The sequence below is a fragment of the Microcaecilia unicolor genome, chromosome 3 (genome assembly GCF_901765095.1).
Source record: "Microcaecilia unicolor chromosome 3, aMicUni1.1, whole genome shotgun sequence".
NCBI classification, from domain to species: domain Eukaryota; kingdom Metazoa; phylum Chordata; class Amphibia; order Gymnophiona; family Siphonopidae; genus Microcaecilia; species Microcaecilia unicolor.
In genome coordinates this window covers 514,500,343-514,523,599 of record NC_044033.1, presented here as the reverse complement: position 1 = coordinate 514,523,599, position 23,257 = coordinate 514,500,343, and the positions used below count along the sequence as shown (strand labels likewise).

At 43.2% G+C, this 23,257-nt stretch overlaps 1 protein-coding gene across 1 annotated transcript in view; it reads left to right on the top strand.

The window, feature by feature from the left end:
* Window positions 1-23,257, top strand: part of LOC115467300 (activating signal cointegrator 1 complex subunit 3-like) — a 689,265-nt gene that overhangs the window by 399,613 nt on the left and 266,395 nt on the right. The window contains 3 exon segments of the mRNA XM_030199160.1: window positions 2,202-2,370; window positions 8,887-9,107; window positions 15,461-15,546. Coding sequence (XP_030055020.1) covers window positions 2,202-2,370; window positions 8,887-9,107; window positions 15,461-15,546 — 476 coding nt within the window.

Below are 23,257 nucleotides of genomic sequence, written 5' to 3'. Positions count from 1 at the left end.
AGGCCGGCCACAACTGGGCTGTAGGCCAGCGGGCAGGGAAGGGTTAAGGAAAGCAGGGAACGGGGGAAGGGTGGAGGGGAGAGGGGTAGAGAAGGCATAAAAGGGAACCAATAGGAAAGGAAAAGCTATCGGGAGCGGGCAGCGGCAAGGCACAGGAGCAGAAAAGGAAGCAGACTGACCTACCTCCATCGTGAAGGCCTGAGTCGGACACTGCTACCTCCTGCAGAGAGAGTTCAAGTCGGCTTTGCGGCTGTACAATATAAATTGCCAGGTTTGCTTGTTGAAATTATTTTAATCCCAGCAGGGAGGGGAATGCTTCCGGCGCATTTTCACCCTAATTCGGAATGATGCGATGTAATCCGTAGTGTGGGCTTGCTTAAGGGTGTGCTAAGGCCACTTTTTACTGCACTTTGGTAAAAGGGCCTGTCAGATTGTAAGCCCCCACTGGGAACAGGGAAATACCTAAGGTGGCTGAGTATAACCTGTTTCAAGCTACCACGAAGAATCATGATTGTAAATACAAACAAATTATAAACAGTGTGACATGTTGTGAGCATTTTAGCTGTAGAAGCAGAAGCGAGGAGATCCTGGACTGTCTGCAAGGGGTTCGTCTGATACAACCGTTAAGTAAAAGAATATACAATAGCTGTATTAAACCTGGTACTTAGAGATGGGGATTGTGTTTTTCACGTTACAGCAGATGTCATCTGAGGTCCAGTGATCACCGTGCAGTGTGGTTTAATATATTTATAGGCAGGGGAGCTGTGCAGGCTTAGATGTAGCATCTGCCTAAAATTCAGAATCCTAGGCTTTAGCTGTACCAACACTGGGTACCCTAGGGAGGAAGTAGCAGGCTGGGAAGATCTATGCAAAATAAATCGGTAGGTTAAATTAGAAGAACGACAAATCTTTATATTAGGAAACTAGAACTGAATGCAAAATTGTCTGTATGATCACACAGAAAGTGAATGAAAGCGTAAGGGCAAAAGCTTAGTTAGCTTTCATAAGATATCCGAAAAGGACTTTATATCTGATAAGTCTGATGAAAGCATGAAGGGTTCTTAGGACAACAGAGGTAGAAAATGAGTTAAGATATATATTAATGAAAAACAATCCAGATGTTCACTGAACATACGACTGGAGAAATATCATAGGTGGGCATATCATGGTTTGGTTTAAATAGGAGTTGTATTAATTGAGCTATGAGGAGAGTAGTTGGTGGATTTTACTGAGATAGTATTAAGGTTTTTGAATCTGTACCTAGGGAGGATAATTTTGAAAGAATTTCCATTGGAAAAATAATGCTATACCTACACAAACGTCCTTTTTTAAAAATAGCCCTGCTGGCACGGGTTAAAATGTGAAAACTGCCTCTTAAGCCCTACATGTGCATGGAGAGGGGTCTGGATAGAGATTCCATTCCCATTTATACTTTGGAATTTTGAAATGTGTATGTATAAATTTTCAAATTGAACTTATACATAATTTTCTGATTGGCCTAGTGGTTAGAGCACCGGTCTTGCAATCCAGAGGTGCTTGGTTCAAATCCCACTGCTGCTCCTTGTGATCTTGGGCAAGTCACTTAACCCTCCATTGCCTCAGGTACAAACTTAGATTGTGAGCCCTCCTGGGACAGAGAAATATCCAGCGTACCTGAATGTAACTCACCTTGAGCTACTACTGAAAAAGGTGTGAGCAAAATTTAAATAAATATTTGAGATTCTACATAGAATGTTGGTTCTATTTGAGATTCTATTGCTACTATTTGAGATTCTACATGGAATGTTGCTAGTGGCCTAGTGGTTAGAGCACCGGTCTTGCAATCCAGAGGTGGCCAGTTCAAATGCCACTGCTGCTCCTTGTGATCTTGGGCAAGTCACTTAACCCTCCATTGCCTCAGGTACAAATTTAGATTGTGAGTCCTCCAGGGACAGAGAAATATCCAGCGTACCTGAATGTAACTCACCTTGAGCTACTACTGAAAAAGGTGTGAGCAAAAATCTAAATAAATAAATTACGGAAAACAAAAATATAGTTTCAAATGGCTTTCCTCTGAGCTGTTTGTCTTATTGCATGTTAAGATGCCTTCAGGTGTTGTCTATTTGAATTTGGTTCATACCTTTCTCAGTTTTAGCTCAAGACAAGTAGCATACAGGTACAGAATAGGAAAAGCTAACCACTCAATGTTCTCTTTTTATTAGGTAGTGACTAAGGAAGCTCAGTTGCTGGTGTTCACAATACCGATCTTTGAACCGTTGCCTTCCCAATACTACATCCGAGCTATATCTGATAGATGGTTAGGTGCGGAGGCTGTGTGCATCATCAACTTCCAACACCTCATTCTGCCAGAGAAGCATCCTCCTCACACAGGTAGGTTTTCTAAACAGAAGTAAACGACTGAAATGTATTGTATCTCAAGATTTCTACCATACCTAGAAGCTGTAATAATGTATCATATGTTACCACGGCTTAGTTACCTCGATGGTCACTCTTATGCGGTAACTTAGTGGTGCAGCATAGGAATTCCTGTAATAAAGCGATCATGAAATTTGCAGTCAATCTCATAAACTACATTATTTGTCCTGGAGAGCCATCTTAAAGGGGCCAGTGAAATACGAATACCAGCTTGTCTCCCCACCCCCTTTGAAACATGTGGGGAATACAATGATGTGAAAAAGGTTTTGCCTCCTCCTGATTTCCCCAATTGGCATATATGTCTCACTAAATGGTAGACGATCTTTAAACAAAATGTAATAGTAGACAAAGGGAAACTGAGTAAACAAAAGTTTTTTTTTAACATAGTAACATAGTAGATGACTGCAGAAAAAGACCTGCATGGTCCATCCAGTCTGCCCAACAAGATAAACTCATATGTGCTACTTTTTGTGTATACCCTACCTTGATTTGTACCTGTCCTCTTCAGGGCACAGACCATATAAGTCTGCCCAGCACTATCCCCGCTGCCCAACCACCAGCCCCGGCACAGACCGTATAAGTCTGCCCAGCACTAGCCCCGCCTCCCAACCACCAGCTCTGCCACCCATTCTAGGCTAAGCTTCTGAGGATCCCTAAGCTCCACCTTCTCCCTCTGTGCCAGCTCCGCTGCAGCCTCTGCTTCCCATTAAGCCCAGGCAGACTGATGATCCAGGTTCCTAGGGTTTCTTTGCTGCTGAATTTGTGACCTCAAAAGAGGATTTTATGACTCCGTTTGGGATTGTGACTCAGGGTTTGGGAGCCACAGACACAGTGTGGTAGAACAAGGCGCATATTCTGACAGTGTTATGCGATGCTGTGAAGTGCACGCGTTAAAGGTGCCCTTAGGTTACATGCTCAGTTTTGAAAATTAAATGAAATTAAATGAAATTAAATGAAAAGCTCCTTATTCTTGGACTTGAAAATCCCCAATTAGCTGGGTATTAAGTGCTTATATACCGTCACCCCCCCCCCCCCCCCCCCCACCCCCGGATCCCCTCTCTCTCTCTCTCTCTCACAGTGGCAGTGTTGTCAGGGCGGTGGACGGAGTTCAGCTCTGAGAGAGGAGGAGTTGCAGCGTTTGTGGTTGCACCGGGGCGGGCAGCATCCTTGCAGATAATGCGGGACTGTTGTGGGAGGTTGAGTGTGGGTTCAGGCGGGAGCGGGAGGCATGTTGGAGTCGGCTGCAGGGATTGGGGCCAATCGGAGTCTGCATTCATGCACCGCTCAATGACGCTGGTGCTACATGCTGACGTCATATAACATGTGCATGAGCAGAAGACACAGCAACAAAACAAAAAAAAGGAGGAACGAACCTCACGAAACTGTGAGATATACAAAGAAAACAGTGAGGTAAATCCGGGGAGGATAACAATAAAGTCTTTATTGGGGTGTCTAAAAATACGACCCGACACGGCCGTGTTTTGGCCCAAAGGCCTGCCTCAGGGGTCTTGATAGATCTCTGATGTTATTATGTTTCACTTAACAACAGGAGAATCCTAAAACAAGTGCCTGATTGTGAAATTGTTGGTTATCCTCCATCTTGAGAATTCCCTGGATAAGCAAAAAACTGTGTGCTCGCATTAGCCGACCAGACGGCTTTTTGCTTATCCAAGGCATTCTCAAGATAGAGGGTTTACTTTACTGTTTTCTTCGTATATCAGAAGGCACAGTAAGCCGGAGGTCTTTTGTGGAGGAACGCCAGAGCGATGTGGGGCTGGCCTGCCTGCATCTGAGAGCCAGGACAGAAGAGAGAAAGGCTCAGACGGTACGGGCGAGAGCGGAGAGCGAGCTCAGTTCCGGCAATTTGGAGTGGCAGTGGTATCCGGGACCGGGGCTATTGTACGCATGCGTACCGGAGAATAGCAGTGTAAGAGGAGCGAGCATGAGCCTGATGCCGGCTCGTAGCAGAGCCGTGCAGTAAGCACGTGTTGACACTTAAAAGGAAGAAATAGCGCCCCAGAAGAAAGAAAAAAGGTATGAGGATGAATTTAATTCTCAGAAAGCTGTTTAGTAAATTAATTTCTGAGAATTAAATTCATCCTCATACCTTTTTTAATTATCTGACTTAGCACATGACCAGTTACTTTCCTTTTACCCGCTGTGATAAAAGGGGGCCTCAGTCCATGGCAGACCCCTGTGCCGATGCTACCACGGGTTCCCTTTTACCATAGCTTGGTAGAAGGGCCCTTTAATGTTATGACTGCACATTGAGTAAGAACATAAGAATAGCCATACTGGGTCAGACCAGTGGGTCCATCTAGCCTAGTATCCTGCTTCCAGCAGTGGCTGATCCAGGTCACAAGTACCTGGCAGAAGCCCAAGTAGCAGCAACATTCTATGCTACCAGTCCCAGGGCAAGCAGTGACTTTCCCCATGTCACTAGGGTACTTTGGTGGCGTTTCCCCATGTCTATCTCAATAGCAGACTATGGACTTTTCCTCCAGGAACTTGTCCAAACTTTTTAAAATCCAGATATATATTCTGATTTCCTTATTCCATCAATGTGATTATTGTTGTATTATATTGTAAGCCACATTGAACCTGCAATTAGGTGGGAAAATGTGGGATATAAATGAAACAAATAAATAAATATGTTAACAGCCATTACCACGTCCTCTGGCAGCAAGTTCCAGAGCTTAACTATTCTTTGAGTGAAACAATATTTCCTCCTATTTGTTTTAAAAGTATTTCCGTGTAATTTTATAACCATACCACTTTACAACAATGTATACCCCAAAACAAGTACTCAGTCCACTAAACACCAGTTCCCACCCACCCTAACCCACCTCCCACCCCACATCAACATTTCACAAAGCAAAATGAAAAGTAACAGTTCCACAGCATAATCTTAAAATATGTACATGAGGTACCAGAATACACGCTTGATTTGGCTGATTTACCACCTAGAAACAGAACCAGTTCATCGCGATCTTATCTGAACTTACATTACCCAGACTGCGATGGCTTAAAGTATAAATCAGTTTACGCCTCAAACTTCACTTACATTGGAACGCCTTACCCAAATTAACAAAAACTACCCAGAACTACCTAAACTTTAGGAAATCATTGAAAACAGTATTGTTCAAGAAGGCTTACTCCCCAGGTTCAACATAATCAGAATTATCCCTTACTATTATAAGATCCAATAGACTCTAATTACATCTTATCTTTCATATTTACTACTACTACTACTACTTAACATTTCTAGAGCGCTACTAGGGTTACACAGCGCTGTACAATTTAACAAAGAGAGACAGTCCCTGCTCAAAGAGCTTACAATCTAATAGATAAGAGTGAGACAAATATAGGACAATCAAGCCATTGTGACATCACTGATGAGGTTGGCTCTTAGGCATTGGTGGAATGAGGCATTATGACATCACAATCTCAGCTCTGGTTAAATCACTGCTATATGTAATACTACTACTACTACTTAACATTTCTAGAACGCTACTAGGGTTACGCAGCGCTGTACAAAATAAACAAAGAAGGACGGTCCCTGCCAATTTACTGCTGATTAATTGTTATTCATATCCTACTTCAATACCCATCGCTGTTTAACTGTTATTTTTTATTCTGCTAAATTTGAGAAATTGTACTTCTTGCATTGTAACTTACTACAATATTTTTTGTAAGCCACTTTGAGCCTGCTATCAGTGGGAAAAGGTGGGATACAAATGTGATAAATAAAAAAAAAAATAATAATAATCTATATCTACCTCATGGAAGCTGGTCACCGAGAGCTCAACAATTCAACATTGTAAAGCATTTAATAATCCACTGTGTAACCTAGAAGTCACAGAGTCTAAAAAAAAAAAGAGTCCATGGGCTGGATGAAATGGATGATCTTTTTACAGCTACTTCCCAATGAAAATAATCTTTCTTTATGTAATTAATGATACATTTGTTTCCTCCACAATTGCGATGATGGGTGTTCAGGCCAAATCCATTGCAACAATATATACAGCATTTTGCCGTCAAGCAGGATTTCCGGATAAGCAAAACTTGTTCTTCCCTATTTAATCCAGATTGTCAATTTTAATACTTTAAAATTCATGTTACCCCAGCAGATGCTGAAAACAAAATAGCAAATCTCCACTCCCCTCCCATCCCTTACCCTCTTCCTTCTTCCCCCTCTTATTCAAAGCATGAAGGCAGTAGGGCAGCAGTGGTGGCAACAGAAGCAGTAAGTCAGCACAGAGCCCTGTGTGTCGTTGTTAGGGTTACCATTTTTTGTCCTTAAAAAAAGAGGACACTTGTCCCGCCCATGCCCTGCCCCATTTCGCGCCCTCACCCGCCCCATTTCGCGTCCTCACCCCGCCCCATTTCGTGCCCTCACCCCGCCCCATTTCGCGCCCTCTCCCCACCCCCCTGTCGCATTTCCCCTCCCCCTGGTCACCCCCTCATCTCCCCTCCCCCCCCCCCCGCCCCATCGCCACCTCTCCCCTTACTCACTATCTTCCCTGGTGGTCTAGTGACTTCTTCAGGGCAGGAAAGAGCCCCCTCTTTCCTGCCCGGAGCACTGCTCTGCATCCTGTATGCTGCTTGTGATGGTCTTGGCGAGATTCAAAATGGCCGCCGAGAATTGACGCGGCCTCGCAAGACTTCAGTGCTCGGCAGCCATTTTGAATCTCGCCATGACCGTCACAGGCAGCATACAGAATGCAGAGCAGCGTGCCAGGCAGGGGCTCTTTCCTGCCCTGAAGTCACTAGACCACCAGGGAAGATCGTGAGTAAGGGGAGGGGAGGTCCGCCGCCTGCACGTCAGTGTCAGCCCGCCCATTCGTCCAGAAATCCGGACAAATGGGCAGGCTGGCCAAAACCCATCCGGGCGCCCGAACATGTCCTCAAAAAGAGGACATGTCCGGGTAAATCCGGACATATGGTAACCCTAGCCGTTGTGCTCTTCCAGACCTCAGTATTGTGCATGGGTTCCCACACTTGCAGGAAGAGGGAGCAGGACCTGTGAATTTCCATTGACTTAACCATGCTGACTGCTATTACTGAATGTAAGTCACAGACAGTGGAGGTACAGAGGGAGGGATAACAGCCCTCTCTCTACGAACCTCTATGTCTGGAAGTTGTTAGATTTACTTGTCAGTGGACTCGTCATAGTGGAATGCTCATTCTCATTTCCTCCAGAAAGACTTTTTTTTTTTTTGCTTGACAAAGGTCTATAGCAGCCGTGCAAATATTTTCTTCTAACCTTCTCACAAACGGAAACATCTGACTTATGGCAGGGACACAAAAAAAGATCTAGTGCCTAACTTAAGGAGCTGCTGCCTAAATCTGCTTAATTAGAAATATTTATATGCTGGTCGTGCATTTCAGATACATGCACAGTGGAACGTAAGATATTCTCTTGTCCTAATCTGCAATCTTTTTGGGTTATAGTACGGGGTAGAATTTCAGAGTTATTGAATATATGCTGCTCTTAAAACAAAACTATTATTTTCCTCCCTTTTTGCTCTGAGGAGCATCCGACTCCTGAACCCCCCCCCCCCCCCCCCCCCACACACACACAAACTGTTAGTTTTCAAAGCAATAGTAATTAAAATATCTTAAAAGAATGGAAAGGTAATAGTAAAGTTTTGTTTACATTCTGGTGGAATTCTGTGTGCCTTATATATAAACTAGTAAAACACGCCCGTTTCTGGCGCAAATGAAACGGGCGCTAGCACGATTTTCCTCCCGAACCTCCCCCCCTCCCTACTCACCCCTTCGGCGTTGTGAAGGCACTGACCGCCATTGTTGTGGACCTCGGCACGCCACCTTCAATCTGCTGAGTCGTTGGTTGTGAAGCCACTGACGCCATTGCTTCGACGTCATCACGTTTGACGCGAGGGCGGGACCCCAACACAGTGATTTTGGTGGCTTCACCACCACGAACCCTTCGAACCGGAAGGAAGTGCCCGGAGGACCTGACAGTGACGTCAGTGTCCTCAGAACGTTGAGGGTGAGTTTTATTATATAGGATATGAAGCAAAATTAGCTGAGAGATCCAGATCTACTTGTAAATTTCTTAAGTGTGGGACCCACTGGATCTGTTCAGTTCGGAGAACAATTAGTTATTGTTGTTTGTTATATTATTATTGATACCTTATATTCTATATATGTCTACTTTAAAGGTCCAGATAACATTGATAAATGAGAAATAACCTTAGACGTTTACATTTTATAAGCTGTATGTTGATATGATGCTACTCTTTCCCTTTTCTGGATGATTAACATCCACTGTTCTTCTTTCTAAAACTCCAATGAAGAAGATCTAAACTCGAAAAAGATGAACGCCACACACGTAATTGGCCTCCAGTAGTTAGAAAGCAGTTGGATGTGGCTGTAGGTTCATGTTCATCTGAAGAAAATCACTTCTAATATATTTAGTACTGACCATATATTATTTAATTCTAGAGCTACTGGATCTTCAGCCGTTGCCTGTGACTGCTTTGGGACGTCGAGAATACGAAGCTTTGTACAAATTTACCCATTTCAATCCTGTCCAGACGCAGATATTTCACACAGTCTACCACACCGACTCCAATGTTCTTCTCGGGGCTCCAACAGGCTCCGGAAAGACAGTAGCGGCAGAGTTGGCCATATTCAGGATCTTCAATAAGTATCCATCTTCAAAGGTTTGCAGAAATATTTTTAGCTTGTTTTTTTTTTTTTATTGCAGTCTTGATCAGTGCAAGTAGTATGAAAAGGAAATGAAGACATGTCCAAACTACCCACCTGGAGGAAACAGTTTTCAAAAACTAATTTAGGGGTGAATTGTATAAATTACGCCTAAAAAATCAGTGTGGAAAAAAAATGCTTAAGCGATATTCTATAAGCAGCACCTCAAGTTAAGCACAGGGGTCTTGCGTAAATTTAGGCGCGTCCATTTGCACCAACGAAAACGTGGTGGAAATTTGCCTCGCCTAAATTTATGCATGGACCCCCTTTATTCTATAATTGCGCGCATAACTCGAATCTACGCCCACGCTCCACCCCGAAACACCCATGGCCCTCCCATTTCTGTGCCCCCTCTTTTAGAACGTACGTAAAATGTAAGCACGGATCACGCGCCTAAATTTATGCACATACATATTAATTGATTTCAGTGCCAATAATTGCTTGTTAAAAAGCTAATTGTTAACATTATTTGGCTTGTTTATCAATTAAATTACACATGCAAATTGGGGGCATATTCAAATTTGCAAATGCAGTTTTTGGTGACTTTTATTAACTTAGGGGGTTAGTGTGTAAAATCCATGGATACTTTGTACCTCCACGATGGGGCAGTTTTTCAAGCATAATCACCCACGTATCTTTGCAGCTGTTAATTCTTAGATGACCAAAGCAGGAAACACTATGCAATGTACACAGAGATTTTTCTCCCCAACCAAAGCATTTAGCTGCTTTAGGAGTAGATTTTCACCCAGATAAATCTCAGCAGCTGTCTCCTGCCAAATTCATTTCAAAATTGCTTTCTGGGTGACCAGGCTCGATTTTTAAGTTGTACTCTTATTCCTTGGATCTCCAAGATCATTTATAGGCTTGGAATGTTCTGGAAGGATTTACAGTTCTGGCTGATGAGAATGCGCTAGGAAAGTTATTGACTAAAAGCAGCACTAGCATGAACATGTGCAGTCTAATGCTCTACTGCGCTCACGAAGAGGGTGATTGTTGCTATCTGAGCTTGCATTTCTGTTTCATTGCGTAGTTTTCAATTGCAAAATGAAGAAACATATTTTGATAAGAAAAGCATAGCAATAAGGAAAATGTAGATGCAACATACTTGTTTTATCTTGTAATGCACCTGGAGCACCTGGTTTGTATAGGTCAGATAGAAATATAATAAATAATATGAAATATACAGGCAAAAAAAAAAAAAGCAACCACTTGGAATTTCAACATGAAATTTTACAGCTTTGTTTCCTAAGTGGAATGAGGTGATCTTTAGGCATTTTGACGTTGCAGACTTTGTAGCGTGACCACCAGCGACGTAACTACGTGGGGTCAGGGAGGCCTGGGCCCCCGTAGATTTGGCCCTGGACCCACCCTGCCGACAACCCTCTCGACCCCCCCCTCCTGCCGACAACCCACCGTCGCCATCGCCTGTCTTTGCTGGCGGGGGACCCCAACCCCCGTCAGCCGAGGCCCTCTTCTTCTCGCAAAAGGCTTTCTTCCGTTTACGTCAGACTCACAGAAGGAAGCCTTTTGCGGGAAGAACAGGACCTCGGCTGGTGGGGGTTGGGGTCCCCCGCCAGCAAAGGTAGGTGACGGCGGGTTGGCGATGGGAAGGGGGGTCGAGGGGGTCGGTGGCGGGGGGGGGGGGCAAAGTTGGTGGTGGCGGGGTCGGCAATGGTGAGGGGGTTGGTGGCGCCGTGGGGGAGCTAAAATGTGCCCCCTCACCTCGGGCTCTGGACCCCCCTCCCGCCGAAGTCTGGCTACGCCGCTGGTGACCACCCAGCGATTTTCGCACATTCAAAAATGTTTGCACTGTTAAACTACCGTTATTTGAAAGAAAAAAAAAACTTGAGGTACAAGCTTTAATGACGACACAGTGACATAGACTTTTGTTGGGGGAGCAACGTTGGAAGCCTATCAGAAGCTCCACCCAAAGCCGCAAACAACTGCCAAACTCAAGGATGTACTGCAGGTGATCTGGGCCAGCCTGCCACAGGGACATAAGGACAAGGCTGTTAAGTACTTCCCAAAGCGACTGAAGGCCTGTGTTAAAGCTGAGGGTGAACACTTTGAGCATTCACAGTGACTGCGAAATTCTGACACGTTAATTGTATCATTTGAATGACGTTATTTTACACACAAGAATCGCTAGGTAGTAACGTTAAAATTTCAGTAACATCAACAATAGCTTAAGATAATAAAATGTTTAATAGTAATTGCGTAAGTATGATGACTAAATAAGTACTTAACATTTCTCATCAAAATTCAAAGCAGTTGCTGCAAAAATGACAAAAAATTCTAGGGGTGCCTTTTTTTTTTGCCTCACCCTATAGATAGGAAATTAAAATACTTTCTATGCTGTAACCCCACTATTGAGGAAAATCCAAGCCAAACCTAAGGTAGTAATAACCATGGTGTAATTCCCCTCCACGAGAAATACCTACTGCTTCTGAATCTATACCACTTCGATACCTTTCGCTATGCAGATGGTATGTAAGAAACTAAATAACATAGAAAAAGAGAAATGGCATAAAACAAGAAAAGGGAGAACAAAGGAGACAGGAAGAGCAGCTAGGTGTGTGAGTTTTCGGATCAAAATTAAGGACATTTGGCTGTGTACCGTATTTTTCGGACTATAAGACGCACTTTTTTCCCCCAAAATTTGGGAGGAAAATGGGGGGTGCGTCTTATAGTCCGAAGGTAGCGATTTCCCTCCCGCCCGCCCTCCCCCTGAGTTCGGGATCGCCCGCCCGCCCTCCCCCCCCCCCCCCCCCGAGTTCGGGATCGCCCTCCCCCCGGCCCTGTCACCACTTCTCCCCTACTCACGTCACGCGATCTTCCCTGGTGGTCTAGTGACGTCGGGGCAGGAAAGAGCCATTCAAAATGGCCGCCGAGACTTCAATTCTCGGCGGCCATTTTGAATCTCGCCGAGACCGTCAGGCAGCATACAGGAGGACGGAGAGCAGCGCGCTGGACAGGAAAGAGGGGGCTCTTTCCTGCCCCGACGTCACTAGACCACCAGGGAAGATCGCGTGACGTGAGTAGGGGAGAAGTGGTGACGGCTGGGGGGAGGGCGATCCCGAACTCGGACAAGACGCACCGGAGCACCTAGGTTTTAGAGGAGGGAAAAAGGAAAATTTTTTTTTTCCTATTTCCTTCCTCTAAAACCTAGGTGCGTCTTATGGTCCGGTGCGTCTTATAGTCCGAAAAATACGGTATTCACTCTTCCCATTGAGCTGCCAGAGGGCGTCAAAAAATCAAAACCACCACCAAGAAGTATAACAGAATCCAGATCTCTTAAAAAAAAAAAAAAAACATAGACTTTGCATTCCATTTTGCATAAGCAAAATGCATTAAATTGATTTAGCATGCCAGAATTTCAGGCTTGATTCATAAGTTACCCAGGTTCACAGAAAGTCAAGCCCAGCACTATTTAGATAAGTTAATGATATTTCTATATTTGTAATGGAAGGTCCCCCATGTATGCCTGGATATTATTGGGATACTTAATGTAAGCAATGTTTATTTGTGCTGGGCCAGGACTAGTAATCACTGAGAGGCCATTAACAGCTTCTCACATTCTTTGCTTTTACTGTAGTCTCGCAGTGACTGGGGTAACACTAGGGCTGCTGTTCTGAACCATTTATTGAAATCCGTTCCTTGAGCAGCACAACCAAAATACAGTTTTTCAGAGCCGGGTACAAGGCAAAGAACAAGTAGCAGTTAAACTATTTACAATGTATCTGGTTCTTTATAGCCTAACTCCAAATGCCAGAGTAAATCCAGCTGTTCATCTCTGTAAGCCTACTACTTGTGGTAGCAGAATGTCAGTACAATTCATTACAATTTCCCCTTATACTGGAGCCTGAAGAACATTTGTGACCATGTCTGGGAAAAGGTGACTAAAGCAGGGGTGTAGCCAACCCTCCAAATTTGAGGGCTCCCAGGAGTGGACTGGGGGGGGGGGGGAATACTTTCCTTCCATTTTCCTCTCCCCCCCCCCTCCACCGCATGCTACACATCCTCCTCAGCCAAATAAATACAGGTACCTGAGCTGCTTCTCTCCTCTTCGCGCTGCTTCCTAGGAGTAGCCTAGTGGTTAGTGCAGTGGACTTTGATCCTGGGGAACTGAGTTCAATTCCCACTGCAGCTCCTTGTGACTCCAGGCAAGTCACCTAACCCTCCATTGCCCCTGGTACAAAATAAGTACCTGAATATACTGTGTAAACCGCTTTGAATGTAGTTGGAAAAAAAACCTCAGAAAGGTGGTATATCAAGTCCCATTTCCCTTTTTGAGATTCTACATGGAATGTTGCGACTATTTGAGATTCTACATGGAATGTTGCTACTATTGAGATTCTGTTGCTACTATTTGAGATTCTACATGGCTATTCCATTAGCAACATTCCATGTAGAAGCCTGCCCTTGCAGATCAGCAACGCGGCCGCGCAGGCTTCTGTTTCTGTGAGTCTGGTGTGCAGGACGTCAGACTCACAGAAACAGAAGTCTGCACAGCCACGTTGCTGATCTGCAAGGGCAGGCTTCTACATGGAATGTTGCTAGTGGAATAGCCATGTAGAATCTCAAATAGTAGCAACATTCCATGTAGAATCTCAAAAAGGGAAATGGGACTTGATATACCACCTTTCTGAGGTTTTTGCAACTACATTCAAAGCGGTTTACATATATTCAGGTACTTATTTTGTACCAGGGGCAATGGAGGGTTAAGTGACTTGCCCTGAGTCACAAGGAGCTGCAGTGGGAATCGAACCCAGTTCCCCAGGATCAAAGTCCGCTGCACTAACCACTAGGCTACTCCTCCACTCAACAGCTGTCAGCACAATTTCCCCCCCTCAATCATTGCTGCAAACCGCAAGTCCAGACGAGTAGTTAGCTGACAGTTGTGCATTCTACTCCATGCATTAATAGGAACAGAGAAATGTATACATGTGTTTACATTGCAAATAGGAAATGGGCATTTGCTTTTAAGGTCCTTCACACCCCCTTAAAATCTGTACATGCCATGGGGTCAACATCTATAATTAGCAGCTTTTCTAAACTTGTCATTTACACATGGTATGATCATTTAAATGTGTTAAATTGGCTTTTACACATGGAAGTGGGACTTAACCCCTCTACATGGACCTCTTAAATTTATGCAATTGAGTTAAAGGCCTAATTTAGATGTCCATTTTACGTTTTTAAGTTTAGATAAACTTTAGGTGGAAGAGTAGCCTAGTGGTTATTGCAGCAGGCTGAGAATCAGGGAAACAAAACAAAGAACAAACCTCCACAGAAACACACCCATCGAAAAAGGAGCAGAGATAACCAGATGGACAACCTCCTCTACTTGGCCATCTCTGCTCGTAGAGAAGCCAGGGTTGTCATCCCACTGATGCTCTTGTGACAGTGGGGAAGTCCCTTAACCCTCTATTGCCTCAGGTACAAACTGAGGGACTCATTTAAGAGGACAGTACAAATAAAAAAGTAGCACATATGAATTTATCTTCTTGGGCAGACTGGGTGGACCGTGCAGGTCTTTTTCTGCCGTCATCTACTATGTTACTAGCCAACCTGCATTAATGTGCATTAACATGATTTAAGACAAACCCTTTAATTCAGTGAGATCTATTTACTAAGGGGTCCTTTTACAAAGGCGTGCTAGCATTTTTAGTGTGCACTAAAAATATGCACTAAACGCTAGAAACGCTCATATGTTCCTATGGGCGTCTAGCATTTAGCATGCGCTAAAAACACTATCACAGCTTTGTAAAAGACCCCCTCGGTGTATAACCTCCATTTTTTTTTTTGAAAAGTGATTCCTTGCTATTTTGACAAGTTCTGATGCTACCATCACTAAAGCAAAAAATAAAATCAGAAAATTCAGCAATTCGGGTTGCTTGCACAGTTTTGAAACGGTGTGTCTTATGCCCAATAGTCTGGCTTTACTGCAAATTACAGTAGAGAAAAACAATTGCCCAGAAGGAATTGTGAAAACGAGGATTTCTTCCAGAGGCCTTGTGGAACTTCTGCCCCTAAGGGAGTGGATTTAAGGATTAGGCAGAAGGTAATGATATTTTGGACAAGAGTTGGGTTGCAGAATATTTTTCTGAAGAATTTTTACCACCAAAACGTGAAGTGTTTTAAAGTCTTGAGCAAAAGACACTCACCTTTCAATATTGTGCAAACAAACCTCCTTGTAAACTCTTCACACTTTGCAGTACTTTTTCATCTCTTGTTTAATCCAGTTCTTTGGCAGTTATGGTATTTCACTGACTTGTAGGCATGTTTTTATCTGTTTTGCTTTGTTTAGGCTGTGTACATTGCTCCACTTAAGGCGCTGGTGCGTGAAAGAATGGAAGACTGGAAAGTTAGACTAGAAGAGAAGCTTGGCAAAAAGTATGATTCTTTTCTTGTCTTGGGATATATTTAGAATTAGAGTAAATAAGGTTTATTTTTCTATTAATCAAGTAATAACCAATAGAGACAAGCATTTCCCAGCTGATGATAACCTACTGGAAGAATTAATGGCAACTGGCTCTAATTGGATTAGAGGAGTAACCTGATGGTTAGAGCATTAGGCTGAGAACCAGGGAAGCCTGGTTCAAATTCCACTGTGTCTCCTTGTAACCCTGGGCAAGTTACGTAACCCTCCATTACCTCAGATGCAAACTTAGACCCTGATTCACAAAGGTCCAGCGCTAGTGCAGTCCCCTTTGCACAAGAACAGCGCAGGAACCTAGCTGTCCAATGCTCAAAAGAAATGGTATTCAAATTATATGTGCGCTATGAAACCGAAAGCAAAAGGAAAGAATATGCCTGGTGCAAGTGCACAAGAGTTTTTCATTAAGCGCAGTTCTTGTGCACATGCCCATGTGAGACCGTAAGTGCAAGCACACATCAGCCTTTGAATATAAGCTTTTCAGATGTTTTCACTTGAAAAGTTCATATCTAAGTGCAGAGAAAAACACTTTTTCTTTTGCTCAGACTCACACGCATTTGTTTCTCACTATCACCATTTATGGCTGTGCTTCTAAAGGAAGACAAAACTGGCAGTTTAAAGTGAGAAATCCTCTCTTCAGATTCTTCAACACCACCCCTGAGTTGGCAGTAGGTTTCCAGCGTTAAGGGCAGCATTTGTTTCTGTGCTGTTCTCTGACCATTGGGAGCAAATGCCTCATTAACATCTGAGTACATTTAAATACAATTTGCAGCCATCTTTGATGCGCACGTTGTTTCCTACACTAGAGACCTGTGAACGTTGTGCGTGCATTAACATGCGCGCTAGTCCAGTGCTAATTGCCTCTAATGCCGGTGGTTATGAGTCTAGGTGTCGGAACTGGGTAGCCACGAATGCCATGGCACCACCAAATTCACCTTTGCTCCACCTCCTCCGCCCCCCTCGATGTGATTAGTACCTTACCTCACTCTCCCAGAGCGGCAATATTCCACCTGGCACAGGACCGAAAGCATCAAGGCTGTCAGATACAGGGTCTTCAGCATCTGCACATATTCAAGTCCTGGCTGCTCCCTCCTCCTCCGAACTTCCAGTTTTAGAGGAGGTAGAAATCAGCAGACCTTGAGCATGCATAGATGCACAAGGCCCAGCACCCACCAGCCTCAGTGTGTTTTGTGATGTGCCAGTTGAAGGATGACTGCCCCAGTACAGGGAAGGGAGGGTACTAAATATGTTGCAGGGGTCAGAGGTGATGGAGAGAAGTACTGGGGACTTAGGGAAGGAGAAAAATGATGAAGATCATTGGGGGGGGGGGGGGGGGGCAGACATGCTGAATAACACGAGAAGGGAGAAATGCTAAGCACCAAAGGGAGGGAGAGGGCTTTGAGAAGGAAGAAAATAAATACTGGACACCATGGTGGGGATTAAGAGAAGAGGGGAAGGAAATTTCTGGACCCCATGGTGAGGGTGTTCAGAGGTAGGGAGAGGGGGGGAGGGAAAATGCTTGCGCTCCTACCCGTAACATCTGCTCACAGGACAAATCCCTCCTCTCAGTACCCTTCTCCACCACCGCCAACTCCAGCCTCTGTCCTTTCTGCCTCGCCTCACCCTATGCTTGGAATAAACTCCCTGAGCCCATACGCCAAGCCCCCTCCCTGCCCATCTTCAAATCCTTGCTCAAAGCCCACCTCTTCAATGTTGCTTTCGGCACCTAACCATTAGTCATTTATTCAGGAAATCTAGACTGCCCCCAATTTGAGTGAGTGCACTTTTTTGTCCTTTAGATTGTAAGCTCCTTTGATCAGGGACTGTCCTTGTACAACGCTGCATAACCCTGGTAGCGCTTTAGAAATGTTAAATAGTAGTAGTAAAGCTTGGGTGAGGTTGGGGACGGCGCTTAGCCTCCCCAAACAAAATGGCATTCCACTACCCCTGGGAATAAGGAAATACCTACTATATCTGAATGTAACCTGCCTTGAGCTATAACCGAAAAAGGTGTGAGCAAAATATAAATAAATAAATACTCGTGGGATTAGATGTTCCTCATGTACAGAATAGTACTTCCAATTTGAAATTCTAGCTTGGTTTTGCTATCACAGTACCCACCAGCTCTAACCTTCCTCTTTGTTGATGGAAACACTATTTTAAAAAACAAAGTACTTATTACGGTATCTGTTCGGTGTCTGACAGAGTGATCTCATTATTTCAGACCTTGTATTGGTCTTCCAAATCATGGGCTCCTTTTACTAAGCTGCTTACCGCAGATTAAAAACGCCTACCGCTGGGCATCCCGACATGTCCTGTAGTAGTTTGGGGATCAGCGCACGCTTCCCACATACTAAAAATTGTAAAATATTTATTAATGCTGGGGGCATATTTGAGGAGGGAGAGTAGCGGTTAGCACTGCTGCATCACCGCACGCTAACCAATTAGTGCGTGATTAGTGTGGGAGCCCGTAACACCTAGTAAATAGGTGTCGGTAAGGGCTCCCACGCTAATTGGGAAAATGCGGCCATTTTACAGCTGCACCAAAAGTGGCCTCCGCACGCGGAAAACCCACATTCTAGTAATAGCGCAGGCCACTTTTTATAGCGCAGCTGAATAAAAGGACCCCTATGACTTGTATCCTTAATAAATTTGTTTTTGAAATCTTGACTCACTTCTGGAGAAGGTGATCAGTTCTGAAACCGCAAGAACAGATCAGAAATTTTAAAAGCTTTCAAACCCCAAGGACACTGAAATTTCAGGTCATGTGTATCTCTGTATGAATTCCCCCGGAAATAATGCCTTTTTAAAACGTCAGCTCAGATTCACCAAACGCCAGTATATTTATTACATGACGACTTAAGCAAAGGCTGGAAAGAGGCCAGCCAGTGCAACAGCTCTGTCCCATGAGGTTCATCTTAGTCCCAAAGGAAATGAGCTCGTTGAGACAATTAGTCTCGGTAATAGCTTTGTTCTGGAAAATCTGCAAAATATTAATTTCTAAATAAATCACAAAACTAAAGGAAAACAGGGCAAGCGTGCTGTTAAATACATTTTCTGTTTTCATTTCTAAAGTCATAGGATAGCGTGTACATTGTCTTGGTGTTTGAGAAATATAATACTTTTTTATTCTCTGAAATAGCCATGCAGTTAAAACTTTTAACTCTAGCTGGGTTTACGCGGTTTAAAGCCGATTTAGGGGCCCTTTTACTAAGCCGCGTTAGTGGCTGCGCGTGCCCAACGCACGCCAGTTTGGAGTTACTACCCGGCTACTGCATGGCTCTTGCAGTAATTTCATTTTTGGCACGCGTCTGATACATGTGTCTGAAAAATAATTTTTATTTTCTGGCACGCATCTGCTACGGGCGTCAAGTGGCATTTGACGCTCGTAGGCCGTTTCCGCCTGGTTAACGCCTGAGACCTTACCTCTGAGTCAATGGCTGGCAGTAAGGTCTCAGACCCAAAATGGTCACACGCCAAGTTTTATTTGCTGCACGTCCATTTTCGGCAAAAATTTTAAAAGGCTTTTTTTTTTTTTGCAGGCGTGCTGAAAAATAGATCTGTGCGCACCCAAAACAAGTGCCTATACTACCGCAGGCCATTTTTCAGTGCACCTTTAGTAAAAGGGACCCCTTAGTCATTGCTTTTAGTAGTTTCAGTGAATTTATATGTTTTCTTACAAATCATATGTGATTTTCTGTTGGAGGGGACTTTATTTTTACTATCCTGAAATCCCTTGTAAAAATGAGATATGTGTCGTAAGGATCTCCCTGCTAAGACGATATAAAAGTAGTAGCAGAGCCCTGAAAAATATTTCTGGAAGCATGGGGATCAGAGTGTCGCCTCTATGCGCATCCCCAGCACTCGTTACTCCAGCCTGACAGTATCAGTCTATTCTGTCCCTTGATTACCTCCCGTAGAAATAAAAGGTCCAAAATTTCCACAAAAGTTCAACACAAAAGAGAAACAGGTGGAAACACAACTTCAAGAGATCAATCCAGGACAAGAGGTGAGATGCTCCAAAAAACCTTTATTGAGGACCCAACACGGTCCGTGTTTCGGTTTTTTTAAAAAAACCTTCATCAGGGGTCAATCAGTAGTTGCACAGGGGATATATTGACAGACAGAGGAGCTCGTAAAAATGTAGTCTCTTGAATGAAATTCAATTTGAATCTGTTGGTACGAGGCAACACTCTCTATTTCATTCAAGAGACTACATTTTTACGAGCTCCTTTGTCTGTCAATATATCCCCTGTGCAACTACTGATTGACCCCTGATGAAGGTTTTTTTAAAAAAACCGAAACACGGACTGTGTTGGGTCCTCAATAAAGGTTTTTTGGAGCATCTCACCTCTTGTCCTGGATTGATCTCTTGAAGTTGTGTTTCCACCTGTTTCTCTTTTGCCTTGATTACCTCCATCATTATATCTTTCTGCTGACCTGTTGTGAGCCAATGAAGCCTTCCCTAATGTGTGTTGCATGCGGTAGTCCACGTGGTCTCCTCTCTGGTCTAATGTAATACAAACTTATAGACCACCTTCTCCCTAATAAGCAGCCAGAGCTGTGTACAATAAGGCCTTTTATAGGCGAAGTAAGAATAAAAATTAACAGTTGGTCAAAAAGTATTTGAAATAAATGCGTCGAAACATTTACGAAATACAGAGTAAGAAGGTCTTTTTTTTTTTTTTTCATTTATATAAGAATTCAATAAGGAATATTATAGGTGAAGTAAGAATAAAAATTAACAGTCAAAATGTTTTGACCAACTCCTCTCGTATGATTAAAGACTAAAGAGGTTAGGGCTCTTCAGCTCGGAAAAGAGAGGGCTGAGGGGAGATATGATTGACATCTACAAAATCCTGAGTGGTGTAGAAGTAAATCAATTTTTTACTTGTTCCAAGAGTACAAAGATTAAGGGACACTTGAGGAAGTTACATGGAGAAAACAAATAGGAGGACATATTTTTTCACTCAACAAATAGTTAAGCTCTGGAACTCTTTGCCATAGGAGGTGGCAACAGCAGTTACCGTATCTGAGTTTTTTAAAAGGTTTGGACAAATTCCTGGAGGAAAAGTCCATAGTCTGCTATTGAGACAGACATGGGAAGCAGCATGGGATTTGTAGTATGGAGTGTTGCCACAATTTGGGTTTCTGCCAGGTTCTTGTGACCTGGCTTGGCCACTATTTGGAAAACAGGATACTGGGCTAGATGGACCATTGGTTTGACCCAGTATGGCTACTCCTATGTTCTTATGCGTCAAAGTATTTATGAAATACAGAGTGAGAAGGTAATTCTTTTCATTTATATAAGAAGATCATTCCAGATCTGCTAACTGACCATTCTCTAGCCCTTGCAGCTGTGGTGGCCATAGACCAATACATCCCTTTACTTGCTCAAATGTCAGAGCCACATGGGTACTACGCAGATCTCAGACAGAAAGGTGCCATCTAGATAGATAGATATGGTTGTGTGAGAAGCAAAACAACCATAGATAGCTGATTAGGAAATTCACGTCTACTGTGTAGGCTAATGGTTAGAGCAGCAGGCTGAGAACCAGGGGAACTTGGTTCAAATAACACTGTGGCTCCCTGCGATCTTGGGCAAGTCACCTAACCCTCCATTGCACCAGATACAAAGTTACATTGTGAGTCCTGTAGGAACAGAAGAATACCTACAGTACCAGATTGTACACACACAGCTTTGATAGCTTTTATGCTTGAAGACGTGTATAAGAAAAAAGTAAATAAATAATACTTAGGGGGGAGCAACATGGATGTTTTGACAGAAAAAGCACACTGCACCCAAGAATAAAAACATTATTTCTACTTCTGCATTAACGCTGAACTGACTGAATATATTTCATTCCATTCGCAAAATCATTTAGAAATATTATAAAATCTTTAGAATTGGCCTCTGTGCTGTGAAATTCAGCAGTGTGTAAAAATGTATGCACAGGAGTAAATCTCCTTGGACAGGAGCCAAATGTCCCTTGAGGTCCGTCAAAACACTTATTTACCTAGCAAAGTGAATGGGAATTTGGTAAAAATGAAGGGCCATGGTGCTCACTGAGAACCAACATCACTTTAATACACATTTAATAAACACCAAAACAATCCCTCCCTGGGTTATGCATGTGTAGGCAGTAGCTGCTGTTGCATGGTATACCTCGCGCTATAATCCTGAATCCTGTATGTTGTTTAAAAAAATGTAAAATTGAAGAAAAAAATCCTTTAGAAACCATTTGGGGGCTTTAAACTGTGTTAGTCTCTTCAGCATGGATTTTATTGTAAACTATTAAATTAATTTCATTCCCTAGTATATCTCGGTGTGAATTCACTGACCAGAAATCAAACAAAATAAAACATGGAAAAGAAAATAAGATGATACCTTTTTTATTGGACATAACTTAATACATTTCTTGATTTGCTTTCGAAGGTTGCCCTTCTTCCTCAGATCGGAAATAAGCAAATGTGCTAGCTGACAGTGTATATAAGTGAAAACATTCAAGCATTACTATCACAGTAAAATAGATACCATTGGAGATTCTACATGGAATGTTGCTACTCTTTGAGATTCTACATGGAATGTTGCTACTACTGGAGATTCTACATGGAATGTTGCTACTATTGGAGATTCTACATGGAATGTTGCTACTATTGGAGATTCTACGTGGAATGTTGCTATTGCACTAGCAACATTCCATGTAGAAGGCTGCGCAGGCTTCTGTTTCTGTGAGTCTGACGTCCTGCACGTACGTGCAGGACGTCAGACTCACAGAAGCAGAAGCCTGCGCGGCCACATTGGTGATCCGCAAAGGCCGACTTCTACATGGAATGTTGCTAGTGGAATAGCAACATTCCATGTAGAATCTATAGAAATCAAACAAAATAAAACATGGAAAAGAAAATAAGATGATACCTTTTTTATTGGACATAACTTAATACATTTCTTGATTAGCTTTCGAAGGTTGCCCTTCTTCCTCAGATCGGAAATAAGCAAATGTGCTAGCTGACAGTGTATATAAGTGAAAACATTCAAGCATTACTATGACAGTCTGACAGGGTGGGAGGATGGGGGTGGGTCGGAGGTATGCATGGGGACATCAAAGCATATCATTGATATTCTAACAGGATGGGTGTGGATAGGTGAGGGGTGGTGTGATCAACAGAGAAATACAGCTTTATGGTTTATAATGGGCTAAAATAAAATAAAAGCTGTATGTCTCTGTTGATCACACCACCCCTCACCTATCCACACCCATCCTGTTAGAATATCAATGATATGCTTTGATGTCCCCATGCATACCTCCGACCCACCCCCATCCTCCCACCCTGTCAGACTGTCATAGTAATGCTTGAATGTTTTCACTTATATATACTGTCATCTACCAACATTTGCTTATTTCCGATCTGACGAAGAAGGGCAACCTTCGAAAGCTAATCAAGAAATGTATTAAGTTATGTCCAATAAAAAAGGTATCATCATATTTTATTTTCCATGTTTTATTTTGTTTGATTTCTATTGATAACCTTAAGAGTAGACTAACACGGCTACCACACTCCTCTACTGACCAGAAAGAATGAAAGATCACACAAGGCCTTAGGCCTCATACCTGCCGCAGCTTATGGGAAAAGATGTAGTTAACTCTGACATTTCCTGAGTCATGA